General features: G+C 32.3%; 1 protein-coding gene and 1 pseudogene across 2 annotated transcripts; both read right to left on the reverse strand.

Annotated features, from left to right (window-relative positions):
- Positions 1–5449: 5449 nt before the first annotated feature.
- LOC114369411 lies at positions 5450–13722 on the reverse strand (annotated as a pseudogene). Its single transcript, XR_003657623.1, has 7 exons — positions 12743–13722; positions 11657–12143; positions 11450–11580; positions 9974–10324; positions 8877–9033; positions 8419–8711; positions 5450–6555 (listed from the first exon to the last, which is right to left on the reverse strand). The product of XR_003657623.1 is annotated as a CRM-domain containing factor CFM3A, chloroplastic/mitochondrial-like (transcript).
- Positions 13723–14796: 1074 nt separating this feature from the next.
- Positions 14797–18576, reverse strand: LOC114369848 (protein SIEVE ELEMENT OCCLUSION B-like). The gene is made up of 7 exons (XM_028327112.1): positions 18394–18576; positions 18111–18188; positions 17485–17894; positions 16782–16870; positions 16564–16697; positions 15855–16337; positions 14797–15686 (listed from the first exon to the last, which is right to left on the reverse strand). Exons 1-7 carry the CDS (start codon positions 18574–18576, stop codon positions 15093–15095), a joined length of 1971 nt encoding a protein of 656 aa, XP_028182913.1. The 3' UTR covers positions 14797–15092.
- Between the last annotated feature and the right edge of the window lie 2110 nt (positions 18577–20686).

The following is a 20686-nucleotide window of genomic DNA, read 5'->3' on the forward strand; positions in this document are numbered from 1 at the left end:
ATGAAATTGTGATTGCAATTGTGTGTAAGGGATAAATTAAGCATGTGTTAATATGTGGGATACATGTGAACATATGATGGTAGATTGTGATATTGTGAGATGTTAAATTATGGACATGGGATATTGTTGTTATAAGTGTGTGGTTAATACTTGATATGACAATGCTTGTGTTGTGAGTTGTGAATTATACAATAATCCTACTAGTGTTTACCTTGATAAAAATATTTATGCGGGAGGTGTTAAAAGGAAAGTATAATTCATGAGCAGTGTCTGTATGCAAAAACAAGTGTGAAGTTGTTAAATTGTAGTACAATGTGTTAAACTTGTTTGAAAACAAGTGTGAAGTTGTGGGTATTATATAATTCATGAGCAATGTCTGCATATAAAAGTTATTTTAGGGGTTGAACTTGAATTAGGAAGGTGAGACCCTAACAGATTCTTCAAGATCTAAGCCTTAGGAGTAAATACTCTTGATTTAAGTGCTCATCTAAACCTATGTTGATCTCATACGGTTGGAACATTCTCGCAAAACAGAGTGATCCTGACTGGTCACCTTGTGATTTTACGTAATGAGAGTGACTTAACATACTCATTGTGTGACATGTCTTGTTATGTACTCCTAAGTGTCCTAGTGTTATTTTTCACTGACATGACACTACATTGCATATAGACTTGAGTTTTAGTTTAATTTTTACATAATGTCTATGAATTATTTATTATGAAATTAGTGAGTGTTGTTACATCTTAAGTCGAATATGTGATTCATGTGAAATATAATTGGTGATTGAAAAAAAAAAAAAGACAATTCACGTAATAAGTAAAGATGATGACTATATGACCCCTAGACCAAATAAGAAAAAAAAAAAAAAAGAATATGTTCCTCATGCAAGTTACCTAGACTAACCCTAATAGGTGTTTGATTTAATGGTTGGCCCAATACGAACTTAGTTCAGCGTGTTTAAATGCCTAATCATGGTTGTCATTAGTATATTCATTGGGTTTAAGGTTATAATTGGTGTAATTAATAATCATATATAGTGTGGATGGTGGGTTTTTATTTTATTTTTTATTATTGACACTTGGCAGGAAGTGTGAAGTCCCTCAACAACATGCCTCCTAGAGCAGCAGGTAAATTGATACCCATTTCATTATCATGATTCACGTACACATGACATCCTTCATTATTATTTATTAGTTAAATCCGAACTAATATATTTGACAAGTATATGTTGAAAAAAATGGAAAATTCTATCCAAAGTCACATACTCACTCACGAGACAAGCATATGTTTAAGAATTTGAGTGTTTATGTTTGACATTTTAATGTTTCACGTCTTTCATTTACCTTATTTAGATTATATTTCATAAGATTAACTGAATAATTAATTGAAAGTTGGAAAGATAATTAAGAACAGAAAAGTTAGCTGATAGTTGAAAATTAGAAATTGAAAAGTTAGTCTATTATATTATAAGTGTTAGTAAGATTAACTATTTAAATAACTAAAAATTATAGAATGACTGAAAAATAATAATATTATTATTTATTTAAAAAAGATAATAAGAAAATTGGATAAATATATTGAAGATAAAAATTAAAGAAAATATATAAAAAAATTAGAAAGTTAAAAGCTAGAGTTTAAAAAAATCATACTTCAAATGTGTTTAACAAAACTAGTTTTGACTAGTTAAAAGCTAAAAAATTAAGTAAAAGCTGGTAGTTAAAAAACTAGCTTATTAAATTACAAGTGTTAAATAAAATTAGTTGTTGAAATAGCTGAAAAAAGTAAAATAAAAAATAATAAAACCATGATTTGTTTAGAAAAGGTGATCAACAATTTTGATAAATATATTAAGAAACAACTCTAGTGTCAAGAAAATATAAAAATTTAGAATGTAGTATTTAAAAAAAAATATTATTACTTGAAGTGGTGTTTCAAGAAACACTAGAAACTATTAAAAAATTATTAAAAAAAAGATTATTTACTAACAATCAAACAAGTTTTTAGTAAAGAAAAAAAATTAAAAATTAGCTTAAATGTCTTGTCATACATAGTTTTCAAGTATCATTTCAAAAAATATTAAAAGTTACTCGGAAGTTATTAAAAAAACTTATTTATCGAATAGTTAAATAAGTTTTTCAGTTAGTAAAAAAGTTAAAAATTAATTAAAATATCTTACCAAATATAATTTTATTATTTATTATTAAAAGGGTTTGCCCCAAGCCTTATGGGCGAAAATGGCTAGACTCAATTTACACAATATTTTTAGAATTCAATTTAGCCTAATTTACAAGGTCACCAAGAAATCCATTCGACCAAGCTTATTTTTTATTTTAACAACTCTAGTGTCATGTTAACATATATGTGCATACTAGTACAACATGTTAGTATCCCATCAAGTGTAAGTGAATTAACAAGTTAGTTTCACATCATCACTAACCATAAATTTAATTTTAGGGGACCAAGAAAAAATAATATAATTTTATATCAAACTATATATATATATATATATATATATATATATATATATATATATATATATGACGTACAAAGGTAATACTATATGAGAAAAAAAATAGATAGATAAAATAATTAATTTTAGATAGTTATATGTAGATACCTCAATATTATTAACATTTCATTAGTATTTATAATTTCTCTTTTATCTCTCTTGAAAACATTAGTATTTATAATTGCACAAATGTTATCAATATATATATTCAAACAAATTTGTTTTCCCCTCCCATTGTTTTCAACTGTTTTCTTGTTGTTTTGGTAGTCAATGGTCGTCCCAGGCGACAATGGTGAAAAAGAGGAAGAGGAAGGTGGCGGGATGTGGGTGACACAGATGCGGTCAAGAACAAGCCTAGGATGCGACGTAATGATCATATTATTAATGCGAAGTATTACTAATTACGTGTATAATTAATGTTCACGAAAAATCCTAACTCATCACTTTAAATTATAAATTATTTAGCCGTCACCGTGTGTGAAAAAGGATCGAATAATTCTATACTTTTCGTTTTATTTTTTCTTTTTTTTTCTCTTTTTTTACGTAAAGAAACCGTACATATGCTCGGGACCCACTCTTAGTTACTATAATTTATTTTCAACCTAACTAAGTAACATAATTCTCATCATTGCATCACATGGGTATAACCTAGTATTATATATAGTAAATTTCTCTGAAAACTATTATTTAATGAAAAGAAAATTTATGAAAAAACCATGACCGTCCAATCATTTGCAACAAATTTGCATATGTTCATTTTGGTTCATACTTCATACGGAAGCATGTAGTTTATAGTTTAATTATAATAACACCTATTTCATCACAATTTTCTAAGACAATTTTATTGGGAAAGTAATCAAGTTCACACATGTTCCGATGGCCGGTGGCCGGTGGTACGAGAACAGAAGTCTTAGCATAGATTAATTAGTAATCCATTCAACCCGAGTTAAAGGTGGTGAGGTTAGGTGGTTAACTCTTAATCTAATCATCTAGTTTGAGTTAGAATTAGTGAGTTAAAAGTTAATTACAAGGTTAGTTACTCTAACATCTAAGTATCTATGTAACTAAGTCAGCGTCCCTTTATTCATTTCTTCCTTTGCAAGCTTTCTTAACTATCCATCAATGACATATTAAGTTCACGTTCTTCATGTTCTATGGATGAAAAGCTCATTCCCCGGCTGATCGTAATATGGGCGTCCTGCATCTGGTAGAGATCGAAAAGTTCTCCCACTATGTTGCTATGTATATTTTTTTAACTGAAATAAAAATTCACAATTTCTAATGCTAGATTCTTAGACTTCGTTCGATTTTTTTTTTTACTTTTATACTATGATTGATTGTGCAGAAGAAGAAAAGTGGGAGAGAAAAAAAAAATTAAAGCTAAAGAATTTTGTTTTTTCAAGTCAATTATTTTTTCTTTTTTTCCCCTTCAAATCTTCAATCAAATAAAAGAAAAAACTTGTTTTTTTTTTCTTTCTATTTTTCTTTCCATGCAAGCAAGACCAATATTAGAGTGGTACAACTCACACCAAGCTCACTCCAATAGAACCACAGGAGAGAAAAGAATGGGAAGACATCTAAAATATCTCTAGGCTCTTTTATTTTAGTTTTTAGAAGACTTCTTTTATGGATAGAATTCAAAACTTACAATATTTTAGATGAGAAATTAATGGCTGAAAAAATTGGTTTCTTAAAACCAAGTCGGAAATCAAACCACTTTCTAGCAATATTAGATATTTATAATTTTATTTAGCATAAAAAGTTATTTGTATTTTTTAAAACAATTTTTTTATGAATACAAATGCGTTTTTTGTGTTGTTTTCTTTTTTCTCTTCTCGAATCCTCATTTTGCTGTTACTTAAGCAAAGTGTTAACAGTATAGGATAGCTGAAGCCATACAATTGGACTGACAATTAATTTATTAAGAAATAAATGAAAATAATTTATAAACTTTGATAATTTTACATTATTCAACTATAATTTAATTCATGAATAAGATGTACACAAATTATTTTTATTTAATCACAAATTTATCATAATAAATTTATTATTTTATAAAAATTGTTTTATAAGTTATACCGGAAACAATTATGATTAATTAATGATACAAAATAATTTAAAAAATAAAATAAAAAGTGAGAAATATGAAAAAAATAATAATAAAATATCACATAATTGTTATGAGTTATTTTATCACAACATTCCAGGGGGTTCATGCATTTTTTTTTTTCATGCATGTCAATTGTGAGCCTCACCAACAAATATTTTATCCATCAATTAAGAAGTAGTTGATTTCTTTAAAAAAAGTAGTTGATAAGAAATCAAACTTTTCAATAAATTTTCATATACAATTTCTTATATTACTAAATTATTGTATCCATACATTATTTTATGTCACTTTGCTAAGTTTCTTCGTACTATTAACACACTCTCCCTAGGATAAGAGTGTGAGATCAATAGGAGTTAGGTTTATAATATCCTAAAATAAACTTACAAATAGACACTAATTTGAATTGACTATGTCAGAGGAAGAGAATGAAACTCTGTACACTTTATCGATATATTATCTAATCTGTGTTAAAATCTTTTGCTTTACTATTCAATTTGTTGTAACAAAAATAATTTAAAAATAAAATAGTAAAGATAAAATTATTCTATCTAAATTTTTTTAAAATAAAAAAGATAACATTATTGTATCTATTTTTTTCCACTGTTTTCTGTCCTTAATTTTTATTACTTGCCTATGCCATTATATATATCTTTTTGATGTTTTTTTATTTTACAACTTTATACTGTACATATAATTCATCATTTGATTAGATTCACCCAAATGACAATGACACCTTTTTGTTAGTTCTTCAAATCACACAGACAGTGTTAAAATGTCTTTGCGCTGGAATGGTTGATTTTACACTGTCAGTGTTAAAATGTGAACAATGTGAACAATTTTGCACCCTCTTTGTGCTGGAATACTTGATTTTACACTATCAGTATTAAAATGTGATGAAGATAACTTGCTTGCAATACATTGCAGCTTATGTGGAAGAATGATGGTGATCACAATCTAGCAGTGGACCCTAAAGCTATCAAATGCTTGGAAAGGGTAGGCAGTTTGAATGCTGAAGCTGATTCCATCTAAGAACTTCACAAGGAACCTAGCCCCATTATCGAATTTGTTTCTATTTGGAATGACATGGTTTTGCCACCTTCGAGGCAAAGTAATCAGATAGAATTGAGTGAAATCATTCAGAAAATAGATAAATCCGCCAATATTGTTGAATGATATGTTGCACCATTCGATCTATCACGATCTATCCCTCCACCACATATTAATTGACCCGTGGAATTATTCAATTCCAGAGAATTTCAAACAAATGTATATACATACATTTTTTTCAGAAATTGTAATTGCATGCCATGTGACAATATCATTGAACCGAGCATGTTCTTCTTGGTGATTTGATATGAAGGAGCTATTATATTCTTCCAATGTTGAGTGCCATTAATGACTCATCGGCATTAGGTATCCCCAAAATCAAATGATCCTTGACCTTCAACTTGGTGAGGCAAAAAGATTGGAGGATACATATTATCACTCTCAACTTCACTTTCAATTTCACTATCATTTTCACTGTTATGGGTCTCGAGATAGGCCTCATCTCCCTCCTCACCATCCTCACCATCCTCCACCTACATAAAGGTATTAACACAAAAGTATATAATGAAAACCAGTTTCATAAGTTTTTTTTGGAGACGGTCGGGGTTATTATGGCAGAGAGAGCAACCTCATAGTTCTCATCATCACTAGGATAGGCAGAATCCAATTTGTCATACAATGCTTCATCTCCTTTATCCTTTACATTCTCCATTTGTTCATGTGGAAAGTGATTCAAGCCAAATAAGATCGGAAACGGTGTTTCCATAAAACATACAACTTGGCTTGCAATAAGAAATGCTAAAAATATAAAGATCATTAAGAGCATACTATTTAGGATCTTATCCTCCACACTTTACTTTGCAAAGTTGAAATATGATTCATGAGCGCCTGTTTGTAAACAGAAAGAGAGTTAAGGCATTTTCTAGATTAACAGATAAGAATGTGCGTACAGGTCTGCATAGAGGGGCAGATACATTAAGAATAAGAGTAAAACCTTTATTTTGATTGCTGTTATATAACCAATATGGGATTTGCTAACTAGCTTTCTTAAAATACACTGAGGGTGTTGCGTCCTAATGTACTCCTATAAAACAAGTGGGTCTACATTAGCAAATATTTGTAGGGTTTCATATCGCATACCCACTTCTTTTATAGAAAGAATATGTTAGCAAATTGTAACAGCAGTTTTTTAAAAATACAACCAAGTGGGTGTGTACATTAGCAAATCCCTAAGAGTGTGTTTGGATGAGGAAATTTAAAATTTTGAGAAATTTTAAATTCTAAGAATTTCAAATACTTCAATTGAAATTCTTTTATTTTCAAAATTTTGTGTTTGGATTAAAAAAATTAAAATTATGAGGGTAAAAGAAAATGAATGCAAGGAGAAGAGAATATATGCTTGGTGTGCTTCCAAAGAGAAGAATACTGATGCGGCATGTGAAGTCGCAAGGGAAATCAGGATACGGCGGCGTATACCACCACACCCGACCACAGCATTCAGTCAACGGCGTAAGACATGATTCAGGCCCTCCGCGCCGGCGAGCACCCCTCCATCGCGTGATGGATAGCAATGGCTGCTCCCCTGAATGACAAGTACAATTCTACGTGTCCTCCTACGCTCACACCTGATCGATGTTCCACAAGCTCAGACGGTGTTTCTTGAAGAAGAGGATCGTCGACGTGAGGGAAGAGTCGCAAGTTTGAGAATGAGATTTCGGAAACTTTCAGGTGAAAGAGGGGATGAAGGTTATAAAGGAAATACGCAAAACGTTTTAGAACATTTTTCTATCAAGAAGAGAATTTCAATTCTCACCTTTTAGAAAGAAATTGAAATTCCACATTTTTTAGTTGCTTAAAATTCTGTTTTAAAATTTCAAAAATTTAAATTCTTCATAAAAAAAAATCCAAACGATGAATTTTAGATTACAAAAATTTAAATTCTTTGATAAAATACTTTCCTCGGTTAAAATTCTCTATCCAAGCGCACTCTAAAAGTTAAGCTAGATTTTATCACCTTGGTCTTTAAAAGTTAAAACTTAAAATCTCCAATATTTTTCATCCCCCCATCTATTTAAGTTTAATGCTGTTAACTCGAAAAGGCTTTGAATAATGTTAAAAGATAAACATGGCATATCTATGAAGATTAGGTCTTTTAACTGAGCCCAATGATATCATGTGATCTATGTAGCTGATCTCACCTAATGGGAAAGGCTTTAGTTGTTGTATTCAGCACAGTCAACTAATCCAAAATTATGTTGTTTTGCCATGTTATCTTGTAATGTGGAAAATCAGATTTTAATGTTAACATTGTTAAAAAATGGATGGAGGGGGTGAAAAAATTTGGGGATTTTAAGTTCTAGGGACTAAATTTATTACATTTATCTCTAAGAATCTAAATTGATTAAAATTTTTGCATCTTTCACCAGGTTTAACCTAAAAATTATAAGCTACTTTCATTTAAGGGAAAGTTTCATAAGGTATAACAAACAGCAGCCAGCTGGGAGAACAGCAACTTAATCAAGTTTCAGCCATACTTAGAGCAAAGAAAGGGACATTTCTTACATGGGTTTCTATAACATTAGAAGAAAAGTAAGTAAATTATATATTAAATAAATAGGCCATAATCCAGTGAATCTGTGGGCTGACATTAGGTAGTCAAAAAATTGTAGTTTTGGAGGTACATTGTTTGGTGCAATTATCTCTAGATCTACATGAAAATTGATATAGTAGAATAAGAGTTTGTATACATACCTCATGTCGTTGAAGCTCGATTGAACGTGCTAAAGCCTTTCTCTTTGTCAAAAGATTTTTGGGTCTCAATGTTGAAGGACGTTGGTAATCCTTACCCCGATAAACAATTACAGAATATCCTTTTGAAACTTTGTCAACTGAGACCAGAACACCTCCACTCTCAGCTTCAAGTGCTAGTGCAATTTTTTTTACTCGTTCAAAGGTTTTAGCCTTCACAATTTTCTTGACCAGTTCCCAGTACTTCCAGTGCAAGTGCATGTTTTCAATAGTACCATCAAAAACTCCACATCTACCTGAATCCACAAATTATTAGATTTGTATAAGCCGTAAGCACCACATAATGAAGGGTACCCTCATGGACTTTGGGGGGTGGGGATTGGAATGATTGAGAAGGACAGGGGTGGGAGATAAATCTGATTTCTTGCAGTAATAACAACTTTATTTAGATAGAGCTTTACCAAGAAATAAGAAAGCTTTCATCCTCAATCCTAATTTGCGAAACATAAATCTCTCTTCATCAGTTATACTTTCAGGATCTGTTTTGTATTCTGATGGCTTCAAAAACGACTCCAACTTCATTAAGGCCTTTTCAGCTCTCCTTAGCTTTCTTTCAGCCTGGTTACCAAAATCCAGGGATTACAATCATGCATATTCTAAATTGGAGAATAATCCTAGAGCGAAGTTAGATACAGATAAAGATTATCAAAACCTCCAGGTACCAGACATGGTGTCATGATATTTAAAAACATTGATTGAGAGTCTAATTAAACATGTTAGAAAATTAAACATGTCTAACTGCTGTAACAAACTTTTTAGCCTTGTTGATATCAATTTCAGAATCTCAGATACAACATAAATATTAAGCTTCTATTCTCCTTGTAAACTTAGCCCGTTGCTTACTCTGATCCTTACTTTATTCTCTTTCATATCATTGCCTGACTGGCCTCATCATGATTTAATGAGACAAATCTGATCCTCCACCTCATATATGGCACATTTCACTTAGTTATATTAGTATTACTAAGTACTAACTGAATCTAAGTAGAAAGAAGCAAACATGAAAGTAGGTGGAGTCCTTCAGCGAGTAAATTTGGGAAGGGGGGGCATTCACCAATAACTTTTAATGTTACATCTGTTAATCAACAGAATTGATTTAAAGGACATACATCTATACAAGGAAAAGCCCTATGAAGTTAGGTTTCAAAATAACCAGCATTGATAATCTAGTATTGCCCATACTTCTGCAACCTCCACCAATATTGTCCCCATCTCTACAGCCATCATTTCCAATAACATTGATAATTATTTCATATCACATAATGAGACTTCATAACAATTTTACTCTTCCTATTTGATTAAAAGTTCAGTAAAATACTATGAAATGGTTTAGCCAGTAGTCAAATATCGGCTCAATTAACAGCTTTATTTAACTTTCATAAAGAAAATCCTTAGAAGAAAGAGCATTATAATCATGCCCGATGTTGAGAGATTAAACACAAAAGCCATTGGCAGACCATAATAGCCTTCCTCGGTTATAGGAAATTAAAGAACTTACATAGGAAAGCTTCTGTTCTAATTTTTCAACAAGGTTGGCATGTCATAGTTGTTCTACTTCTCTCATTATTTTTTGCTTGTGACGCTCATCCAATGTTTCCCCCCACTTTGCATCGGCCTCCAAAGTTTCACCAAGAGTCCCTGCCTCTGCCGACAGGTCTGATGTATTATTAGTCTGTATGAGCAATGATGATGCTCTCAATCTTGCTTGCTCCTCCTCATCTTGCATTACTTTTGCCATTCTTTCCCTCTCCAGCAAGGCTTGGGTGACATCTGCTGATAAAAAATTCTTGCCCCTAAAGAAGACCAAGAAGTCTTTATTTCTGGAGAGTAGAATAGCACCTGTCAATTTCTGCAGCCAGCAACAAACATAATCATTGATCAAGAAATCTTCATCTAGTAGTGTACTAAAAATGCATATAACAAACTACCCAATGTTTATTTCAGTAAATGCTTATAACTTGATATTGATATCTGATGTTGGCAGCCTAGCAGCAAATTCCATCCAACACCAAGTTAATCACAAAACCATCTGAGTGACTGACTTTTATGCATTAATCTACATTATTTATTTCATCTAATATTCAAATTCAAATTGTTGAGAATCTATTTTAATATAGAATGGCAGGTTCACAAACGAAGTGACTAAACTACCACTAAAAGTTATTAGAGAATAAATATACAAATCTGCTCAAGTTTTTAATTGATTAAACCTGCAAAATATACAAACATGTGATAACGAAGAATTAAGGTTTCATTAACAGTGTTTTAATAAAACATCAACAGAAAAAGTGACAAGGAGAGCATTAGCAGGTCAGATGTGACATTGTCTTGAAAGAATTTAGGAGATAAAGATTAGTGGATTCATGTGAATTTAGTCAATATGGAACACTGATACTAATTATTTAGTGGATTCACCTAAATATTGAATTGTAAATCTCATAGGTTTAAAAAATTCATTATTTTTTTTTTTTGTTGATTATGGTATTGGTATGAAGTTGTCCTGTCAAAAGCAATGACAAATCTTTGTCGGGGACCATAAGCGGACTCAAGGTGGATATTCCCCTCCCAACATGATTTTTTCCATACCCAAGGGCCAACCAAAATTCGATCCCTGGACTACTTAGTTAAGGAATACAAACCACTACTACTTGTGCCAACCGTTGTTGGTTCAAAAATTGATTACTTGACAGATGCCAAGGTTTATTTATTGATTTGTCAATACCAAAGTTCAAACCTATGAGAATTACAATTTTACACAGTGAATTGGTATCAACTTCTTAACATTTAATGGCCACCTAATGGATGTTGCTAATGACACAAGACTTATGCAAATTTTCATGCATAAAGGAAACTTTATGCAGTAGGAAATGACATACTGACTCTGAAATAATGAAAAGGTGCTCAAGAAAACAAAGCTACAAAAACAAAGTCAACAATTTTGATTAGTGGAACATGAAAATGCATGATTAATCACCTTGATCTCCTCTGCCATTCTCTCACTGGTAGTTAGCTGCACACCACGTTTGAGTGCAACCTTTGCAATAGAACTTATTTCCCATAATTTAGTCATGGCTACAGCTAATCCTTGAACCTGTCGGTTTCTACCTATATATCATGATTAGTTTATTATAATCAGAATAAAATTCAAAACATCACATGCACAAGGGAAACAATGACAAACCTAATGCAAAATGTGGAGGAAGGGTCCTTGCAATCCTTCGTAGAGAAGTTGCCTCCCTTAAACCAAGTGTCGCTCTCACTCCAAAAGGAAGAACTCTGAAGGGAGGTTGGTAACCAGGAACAGTTGCAGGAAGCATATCTGCATCGACAGGCAATGGATTACATCCAGGCCAATCTGTGTATCTGGGGCCTAGACCGTCCAATAACTTGTCTACTTCATGTTCATAATTGACTTTGGGCAGATAATCTTTTTCTTTATTGTCATTTGTAGATTCTAAATTTGCCAATGGTGCACTTGTCCCAGAAGTAGAAGCAGCGTTGGGAGAATTCCCCACAGAGTAAGAAGGTGTTGGTAAAAGCTTAGAAGAGTTCTTGCTTTTCCTATATATTTTTTTATTCTGTTGTACCGAAGGAGCCTCGTAGCTCACACCCCTGTATAAGGAAACAGAGTTGCCAGACCTCCAAATCACCAGACCACCAGTTTTTCTCTGAATATGATTTTAAAAATCAACAAGAATATAGCAATGGTTATTGATAGTCAAAGGAGATATATAAAGAAATATTGCAAAGCTCCAAACGGAATTTACACACAATGATACACAACAGGCAGCATTGACAATACAAACAATCTAATCATAGAGCATTCAAATCGATCCTAGAGATAATCTTGACTCTTTGACAAATATTGTGGTCGAAGAAGAGAAATATATCCAAATTCACAAGCACACTCAAGAGAGTGATCTAGAAGGTGACTCAATCATTTATCACTACACAAGAAAATTTGTAAAAATAGGTATCACAGCCCAAATAAAACAAAAATTGCAAACATCAGAACAGGTCCTGAGGACAGCTTAAAGAAAACCTGTTTGGTTTATATAGCATTCATAATCAACTTGCCCAGCTACAATCTCAGGAAAGGGAAGGTATTGAATGAGTCTAAACTCATTATAGCAATTTATGATTAAATCCAACAGAAATTTGTATATAATTATCTATCAACAATTCACCGCCTATTCTACCTCACAAGTTTTGCAACAAAAAAGCAAGACTTTCCAAACACAGAATCAACTAAAGATAAACACCAAACCTCAAGTATCTCATGCATCCTCTTCATATTAAGTGCGGCCTCGCCTTCGAACTTTAGCCTCACAATCTCTGAAGTCTTCCACCTCTCATAAATCTTGTCCACAGCAGCCTGAGTGACCCCACTCCTCCCAATTCTGGTCTTGTGCTTCTTCTCAAAAGTCAATTTGAGAAGCCTCCTCAATTCTGACTCAGGAAGAGTCAATTCCGCCAGAGAGGTCTTACTCCTACTCCTCATGGATTTCCTCTCTTCTAACTCTTCAACCACTGGCTTCTCCCACGGAAACCTCACTTCCCCATCATCACTTCCAAAGCTTCCAAACCCTAATGGAGATTCTGATGAAAACCCACCTCGTGAATTAGGCAACATTCCTTCCTCCACATAAAATATATCCTCCACTGACCCTTTTTCTATCACTCTCTCTTTATTCTGAATCCCATCTTCAACGTACCCAAATTTCTTCAATTTTTCCACAATCCTATCCAACGTGATTCCGCCGGTATTTCCATCGCCCCCCTCCTCGTCAGAGCTCGCAAGACCGGATTTTGACGCGTCCCCATTTTCGGAATAGCCCAAAACCGCACGTGGCGGCTTCGGACGGGCGTGGTTGTTTGTGGGGTCGTTCCAACGCTTCAACCAGTGTTTATCGGTGGAGAAACTCTTGGCGGGGTTGCAGCGAAAGATGAAGGGTGGTTTGGGACGGAGGAAAGTGGAATTGGGAGAGTGGCGGAAGAGAAGAGAGTGGAAGCTGGGAGAAGCGTGAAATGAATCGAAGAATGGGTGGAGGTGGCAAGTGGGTACAAGAGCCATAATCACAGTGACATGAGTGAAGAGATAGAAAATGATGATGAAGATGATGGTGTTTGGTGAAATGGAAGTAGCTTCTGGATTATGCTCTGTTCTGTTTCTTACCCTGCGCCGGAGAGACAAATATCAATGTTGATTCTTGCTGCCGCCAAAATGACCGTGGATAGGGGAACTACTCCTTGCCACAGCCCAATATTTCTTCACTAAACAATTTTTTATTATTATTTTTTATCGTTGTTATAAATTTACAAAAAAAATTAGAAATAGACACACAATTCACAAACACACTCTTTTAGTTAGTCTTGAAAATAATCTTTTTAATATATAATTTTATGATTTTTATTTTTTTTTCTTTAATTTTCAAATTAAAGAGATTAAAAAAAATAAAAATATAACTATATTAACTATAAAAACTAAAAAGAATATAAAAATTTTAAAGATTATTTTCAAACTATAAAAACTAAAAAGATAAGAATTATGAAAGTATAAAACCAAATAAAAAATTTAAACTTTATTAAATTGTAACATTTGATTATTTTTTCTTATTTTTTTCTCAAAATTTTCTATTATTACTTTTTTAAGAGTAAATGTAATTATTTTAATATATTTATACAGTTTTTAGCTTTGAATTATTTAAAATTATTTTTATATGTCATATTTTTCTTTACTTTATAAGTTTTTTTTCTGCTTTACTTTATAAATTTTGTGTTTTATATTAAAAATAACTTTTACTTAAAATATTGTAAAATAAAATATAAAAGATATATACTTACCTTAAATAAATTTTAAATATTAATATAAAAGTTAAATCATTTAATCCAATCTAAATTTCTTATTACCAGATTGAAGATTAGGGTTTATTGTATTCAAATAAATTGAAACATGATTATTTTTTTATGATCAAATTACATATATTTTTTGACTTAAAAATTGATCTAATCTGAATTGCAAATACATGTACCCGCATTACCCCAAGGTCAACCTTGATACTAATGACATGCAATTAAAAAGTAATTAACCTAAACAGCCTTTTTGTTTTGGAAGAAGAAAGGAAAGAAAAAGTTCCGTTGTCACTTGTCACATTTCAATGATAGATGGGTACTGGGAGTAGCAACGAGTTGTGTACTCGTTGCTGAGATTTCATTGGACAGAGAATCTAAACCCCTTGTAAACACCATTATAAGTTAATAGCATAAGGAAAAAAAAGTGATGTTGCATGCAAAAACAAAGTAAAAAGGAAGAGCATAACGTACAAAATAGAACGGCCCAAGCTATATATGCATAGGCAAAGCTAAGTTTATTCAGTTTTGTAGTTGACATTATACAGAGATGAAATTAAACAAAGCCATTATTTATTTTCCCATGATCATCAAGGGCAAATCAAGTGGCTACATGACACCAGGCTTTCATCTTGACACAAAAGATATGCATATAATAGAGTAATAGTTAACTCGATCGAGACAGCAAAAAGAAATTCAAACCCAAAGTTTTGTCAAAGCAAACTCATGGAGGCTACTAAGAACCTCAATTTCATCCTCTCTCACATTCAGATGTTGCCATTGTTTGAAGCATCACGATGGCAGCACTTGTAATTAACAGATGTCACCTCCATCACACGTCCACATGTGGGATTTGGGCATGTTATAGTTACAAGCACATCTGCATTGTTCTTAACAAAAGCACATTGTTGACGAGCATATAACTCATCAAGCTTGGTCTTATAGTACTCATCAAAGGCTACGTCAAACCCTTCTTTTTGGAACACTTTATCTTTCCATGTGTCAAACTCAGCCAAAGTTTGGCGCATAGGCTCACCGTGACCAAGAATCCTCACGTTAGAGCCTTTGGTAAGAATAGCCCATCCTTGTTGATCTTGTTTGAGGCAAAGCAAGGTCTTCACAACTTTTTGAATCTCACAGTCCACCGCATCCTTGTGCTTCTTCAGTCTCTTCCTTTCTATTTCAATCCAGAAACGACGAACATCCGTGGGGTCATCCTTCCCCAACTGATAGTGATCTATGATGGTGTCAGTGTTCAAGATAATTGCATGCCCTCTTGTTTTCTCCACTGCCACTGCGAAGTCTTGGATCCACTTTTTGTCAGCACCTCCAGAGATGAAAATGTACCTGTCCCCAGTGACCTAATTCACATTCAAAACAAAATTAAGTACATGAATAGATAATTTCCTCATATCAATCTCCATTATATATCACTAATATCTTTCTTTTATATATATATATATATATATATATATATATATATATATATAAATGGTTAAAGGTGTAACAACTACTGTGCCTTGCTTCACCTGTTGTATTCCAAGATTTGCTTTCTTTGTAGCGTCCCAAAACCACTTCCATTTTAGAGTAAGATCAATACCATCAATTTTCCTAAAAGGAAACGCGTCGATCCCCCATTGGAAAATCAAGTCCATTGCATCTTCATTCATTCTGTCACCAAGAGGGGTGAGCACTGGGGCAATAGGTTTTCCCAAGTAATTGAATTTCTCTTTTATTAGGTCCGTGCCTGGTAACTCAGTGAAGAACTCCACTGCATACCATTTGATGGTATTCTTCAAAATATTGAATTTGTGTTTTTGCTTGTCGTCCCAGGTATCCACAATGGGGATCCACAAAATCTTGAAATCCCCTTTCTTGTAATTTTTTACTACTTCATTTGGATTCTCCTGCAATCTATCATGGATTGTATTCAAAAGTGAAATCTCATCTTCAATCTTGTCGAGGCTTGAAATGAACAACAAGACATATTTCTGATTGAAGACTTCAATATCCTGTTTGAAACATATGTATAACAAAAAAGAAAAAGGACATAATCATTAGTTTTGTTTTTAAGATGACCCCAATAAGGAAAAATAACTAAATGAAAAAAGGCTAGATAAATTCATTCATAAAAATATATTATTTTGGCATAGTCATCAGCTTTTGGATAGAATCTGAATATCAGGTATATAAACAATAGACAAAAGTTAAGGAAGTGTAAATGTTTGAGAGACTAACCGTTTTGGTTTTGATGCTGCCGTCATATATTTGGACCTTAGATCCATTGTGTTGGATCAGAAGCTTCAAGAATTCAACAATATCTTTGGGATTAGAAAATGCCTTCCTGCGCTTGTAGTTTTCATCTGCATAACCTGCAACGAATAGACATAACCTCTAATTAGCATTTGATCAGTTTCATAATTAATATACACAATAGGAAGCACTAAGCGCGTAACCTTTTTGCACTACGCTCGATTTCAGATGTTCCTTGAATTTATCAGCTGCTGAAGAAAGCCTATCGAGAAAATCTGCTAATTTATACTCCCTGAAACAACATTAATAGAGAATTTCAGTTATATAATTGTCGTGTTACATTGAGAAAAATATTATATAAAATCTATTTGTAGTTTGCAAGGGCAAATATCCTGCTGGAAAAAAAATGTCATTTTTATACTTTAGTCTCTTCATATTTTTTTATTTTATTTTTAATCTTATTTTTAACAAATGATATATTTTTAGTTACTCACTCGTTAAGAATTAAAAACTTAATTTTATAATTTTAAAAATTAAAATAAATCAAATTTTAAGTACAAATTAATTTAATTAAAATACATTAACAATATAGAATTTTATATATTGCATCTAATCATTAATTATTATAAAAATTATTTTAAAATTTATATATAAAACTATTTCTAATTCGTTGAAATAGTAAAAAAAAATTACACAACTGTTATAATAAAATTAAATTCTTTTAAAAATATCATAGAAAATAAAAAAAATATTTAAAACTTGAATTGTACAATATATACAACAACTTAGCTGGTGAATGTTTTAAATTGATAAGTATGTAAAGTGTGTCTTTATATATACATTAAGTTACTTTACAGAAACAAATTTCAGGAAAATAAAGGATAAATATTAAGAAAGATAACATACGATAGAGCAACGAGGTTGGCAGTGGCAGCCACGAGGGAAGCAATCATCCAATACACAACAACAGGGACCTCTTGCTGGGCATCTGTCAAGGAAGGCACTTCCACTATGTCATAATCAAGACCAGACAGTCTTGACCACTCTTGAATGCCATGAAGCACTTCCATCACCAACTCCACCAAAGTAGTGCCAGGGTTCTTTCTAGCTTGAACTTGGTTCAGTTGTTTCAACGAGTTTGTGAGTTGGTTCTCTGGTGTTTCTACATCACTCAGGTGCAAAAGGTTCCCATACTCCAAAGCGAAAGCTGCTAGAGTTACTAGTGCTTTTGCCTCCCACGAGTAGCTTCTCAGGTGCTGAAGAATGCACATTGTTGTTTGGTGCACGTAGCGTTCACCATGAGGTGTGGTTATCATCTGTTAGCATATTATCACTTGTTTTAATTGGATTCAATTTTCATTATTCTTGAAGTACGTTGCAAACACAAGATATATCATAATATCTTAATACAAAAAGATGAGCCCTTTTTAAATGAAGCAAAATAAAGCGTGACTCATGCATGACACATTTCATATAATAACATGCAAATAAAGTAAGGAATAATAATGATTATGATTGTGCCATAAGATAACCTGACAAGAAATCAGCTTCATTGTACGAAATTCTGGCTGGAAAATGGTCTGAGAAGCTTTGCCTTCAGCTAACCTTGTCTGTGACTCAAGATAACCAGTTAAATTGTTATTTGTTAATAATTAGATTTATACGATAAAATTGAAAATGTACATGATATTAACTAAGTAGTATAAATTTAAACATTGAAAGAGAAATTAATAAATTAAACTAGCTGGCAACATTTGTTATTTGTTGGAGTGGGAGAATGAATTAATGAAAGAAGGTGAATAATATTATATATACCTTAAGTACAATACTGGACACAATGTCCAAAAGGACTTCTACATCGCACTTGTCTTCATCATGGAGGTGGGTCAGATAAACTTTCTCAAGGATCTCAGAGTCAGTGAGATCAAAGGGGTTCGGGAGCTGAGGTTTTTGCTGCTTGGAAGTGGCAGTTGAATCAGCTCCATTGGACAGTGACATGATGATGGTGGTGATAATTCGGCTTAAGGGTAGGTACAACTTCTTAGGTCTGTAAGCAAAGGATGCCTTGTGGGGTTGGTTCGTCTGATCCACGTATATATAGGGCTGAAAGAGGGAACAAGAGTTTACAATTGATATGATTACTTTGTAAGTAAATTAATAGTTTAGAAAAAGAGGAAATATACCAAGTAGCTTCTGCTGGGGCCTTTCCTGGCGTGAAATGTGCCACTCTAATGTGATTTTCTTAACATACCCCTTATGGGGTTCATGAGACATGCGCAATGACCAAGGATATCGTTGGCAATTTGTTGGAAAGCTCACCTAAACTTTAGACAAAGATGCCACTTCCCAAATAGAGAAAAGAAAAATGTTACGGGTTCAAGGAAAGAACAAGTATTATATTGTACTACGTAATTGTACTGAACAGTAAATAAGCTAGCTTCTCCAGACAGAAATCTTAAAATAGGTTAAAAAAATTTGTTGATGAACCTATGAGGGTACATATGTGGAATTAAATAATCAACATTGATTTATACTCAAGCTTTTACATGATACTCTATATATCTGTACATGAGAAATGAATTTTAATTTCTTCATCTAAAATATGCACTCCAAATTAAGTAAAAAGTTATAACCATCAATTTTAAAAAATAAAAAAGTAAAGTTTAATAACTTCATTATTTATTATATGTACATGAATTTTTATTATAATCTCAAGACGAAATTTTACTTCAGAAAAGAAAAGACAAAATTTGTCTTTTAAATTATTTTGAAGAGCCAGATGGAGCTAAATATAAAAAATAAAAACAGAGGAAGAAAAGTAATTAGATGTTAAAGGATGTTATAAGTAAAATAATAGTATTTCATTTTAAAAATTATATATTATTTTTGTGTGTATCAACATAATCATCACAAATGTTCTTTAATAGTTTTAATTTTACACCTTTTTTCTTCTGAATTATACTATTTGAGTCAAATTTACAAGAAAGGTATCATATAAAATTATAAAGTTATACATGATGTATATCTTGATCTAGTTTATGTATAATTTAATTATTAGCACCTCATTTAATTTAATTATTAGCACCTTATTTAGACTTTTGAAGGTGTGAGCCTACCAAGGATTACAACTTAAAACAAACTCCTAAGTCCTAACTTCAATAGTTCTAAAAATTAAAAAAAAAAAATCTAAAAGAAAGTTCTAAAATTAAAAGAAAACTTATGGAGATATTTTTTTCAAATGACCTATTTGGTCATTTATTTTATGTTTATGGATTAATTTAATTCTTTTATCTTTTATAAAATTCATTTTAATCCATTATATTCAGAATGATTTGTCACTATTGTTAGTTTCAATGTTAAAGAAATTTAAACTACACATTTTTAACAACATCGGTGTTGCCCTCACCAACTGCACCCACGATGATACCCACGACCCCCGCCCTTCCCCTCTTGATCTTTCCTCCTCCGCCTTCCACCCTTTGTCATTGGCTCCTCCACTCATTGATGACAAACTCCCTCAAAGTTCTCCCGGGGTTGCTTGCGCGTTTCATCGCCATGGTTGTTAGCATCATGCATTACCATCACAAACCCTGCCCCCCTCATCATCCCTAAAGAGGAAGAGCAAGAAACCCCCAAATATGAAACCCCTACCCCCACACCTCCCCATTCCCAAATTTGTGTCCCCTACTACTGATAGCAGAGATTCTTCTCTTTCTCCTCTTCCTCCTTTCACCTTCTCCACTCCAAATCATTTTTTGAGTTTGTGTTTGAAGCATATGAAAAAAAGGGCTTTATTCATTCATCATTGCTTTTGTTGGCAGTGCCTCTGTCGCTGTTGTGGACGGAGAAGAAAAAAAAATGAAAAAAACAGGAGCAAGAGAAGAAGGAAGCTAAAAAAAACTTATATTATGTGACGATTTTAGCTCCTAATGTTTTTATTTCATTAACACGGTTAAGGTTATCATGATAGAATAACCATTTTAATTTTTTTTTAAATATAAAGAATCAAAATAAATTTTTAATAGATAAAGACTAAATAAAATAATCGATCAATCATTTTAATTATTTTTTTTACATATACTTCTTTGTGTACTAGAAGTAAATTTTG

This window comes from Glycine soja, chromosome 10 (assembly GCF_004193775.1).
Source record: "Glycine soja cultivar W05 chromosome 10, ASM419377v2, whole genome shotgun sequence".
Taxonomy (NCBI): Eukaryota; Viridiplantae; Streptophyta; class Magnoliopsida; order Fabales; family Fabaceae; genus Glycine; species Glycine soja.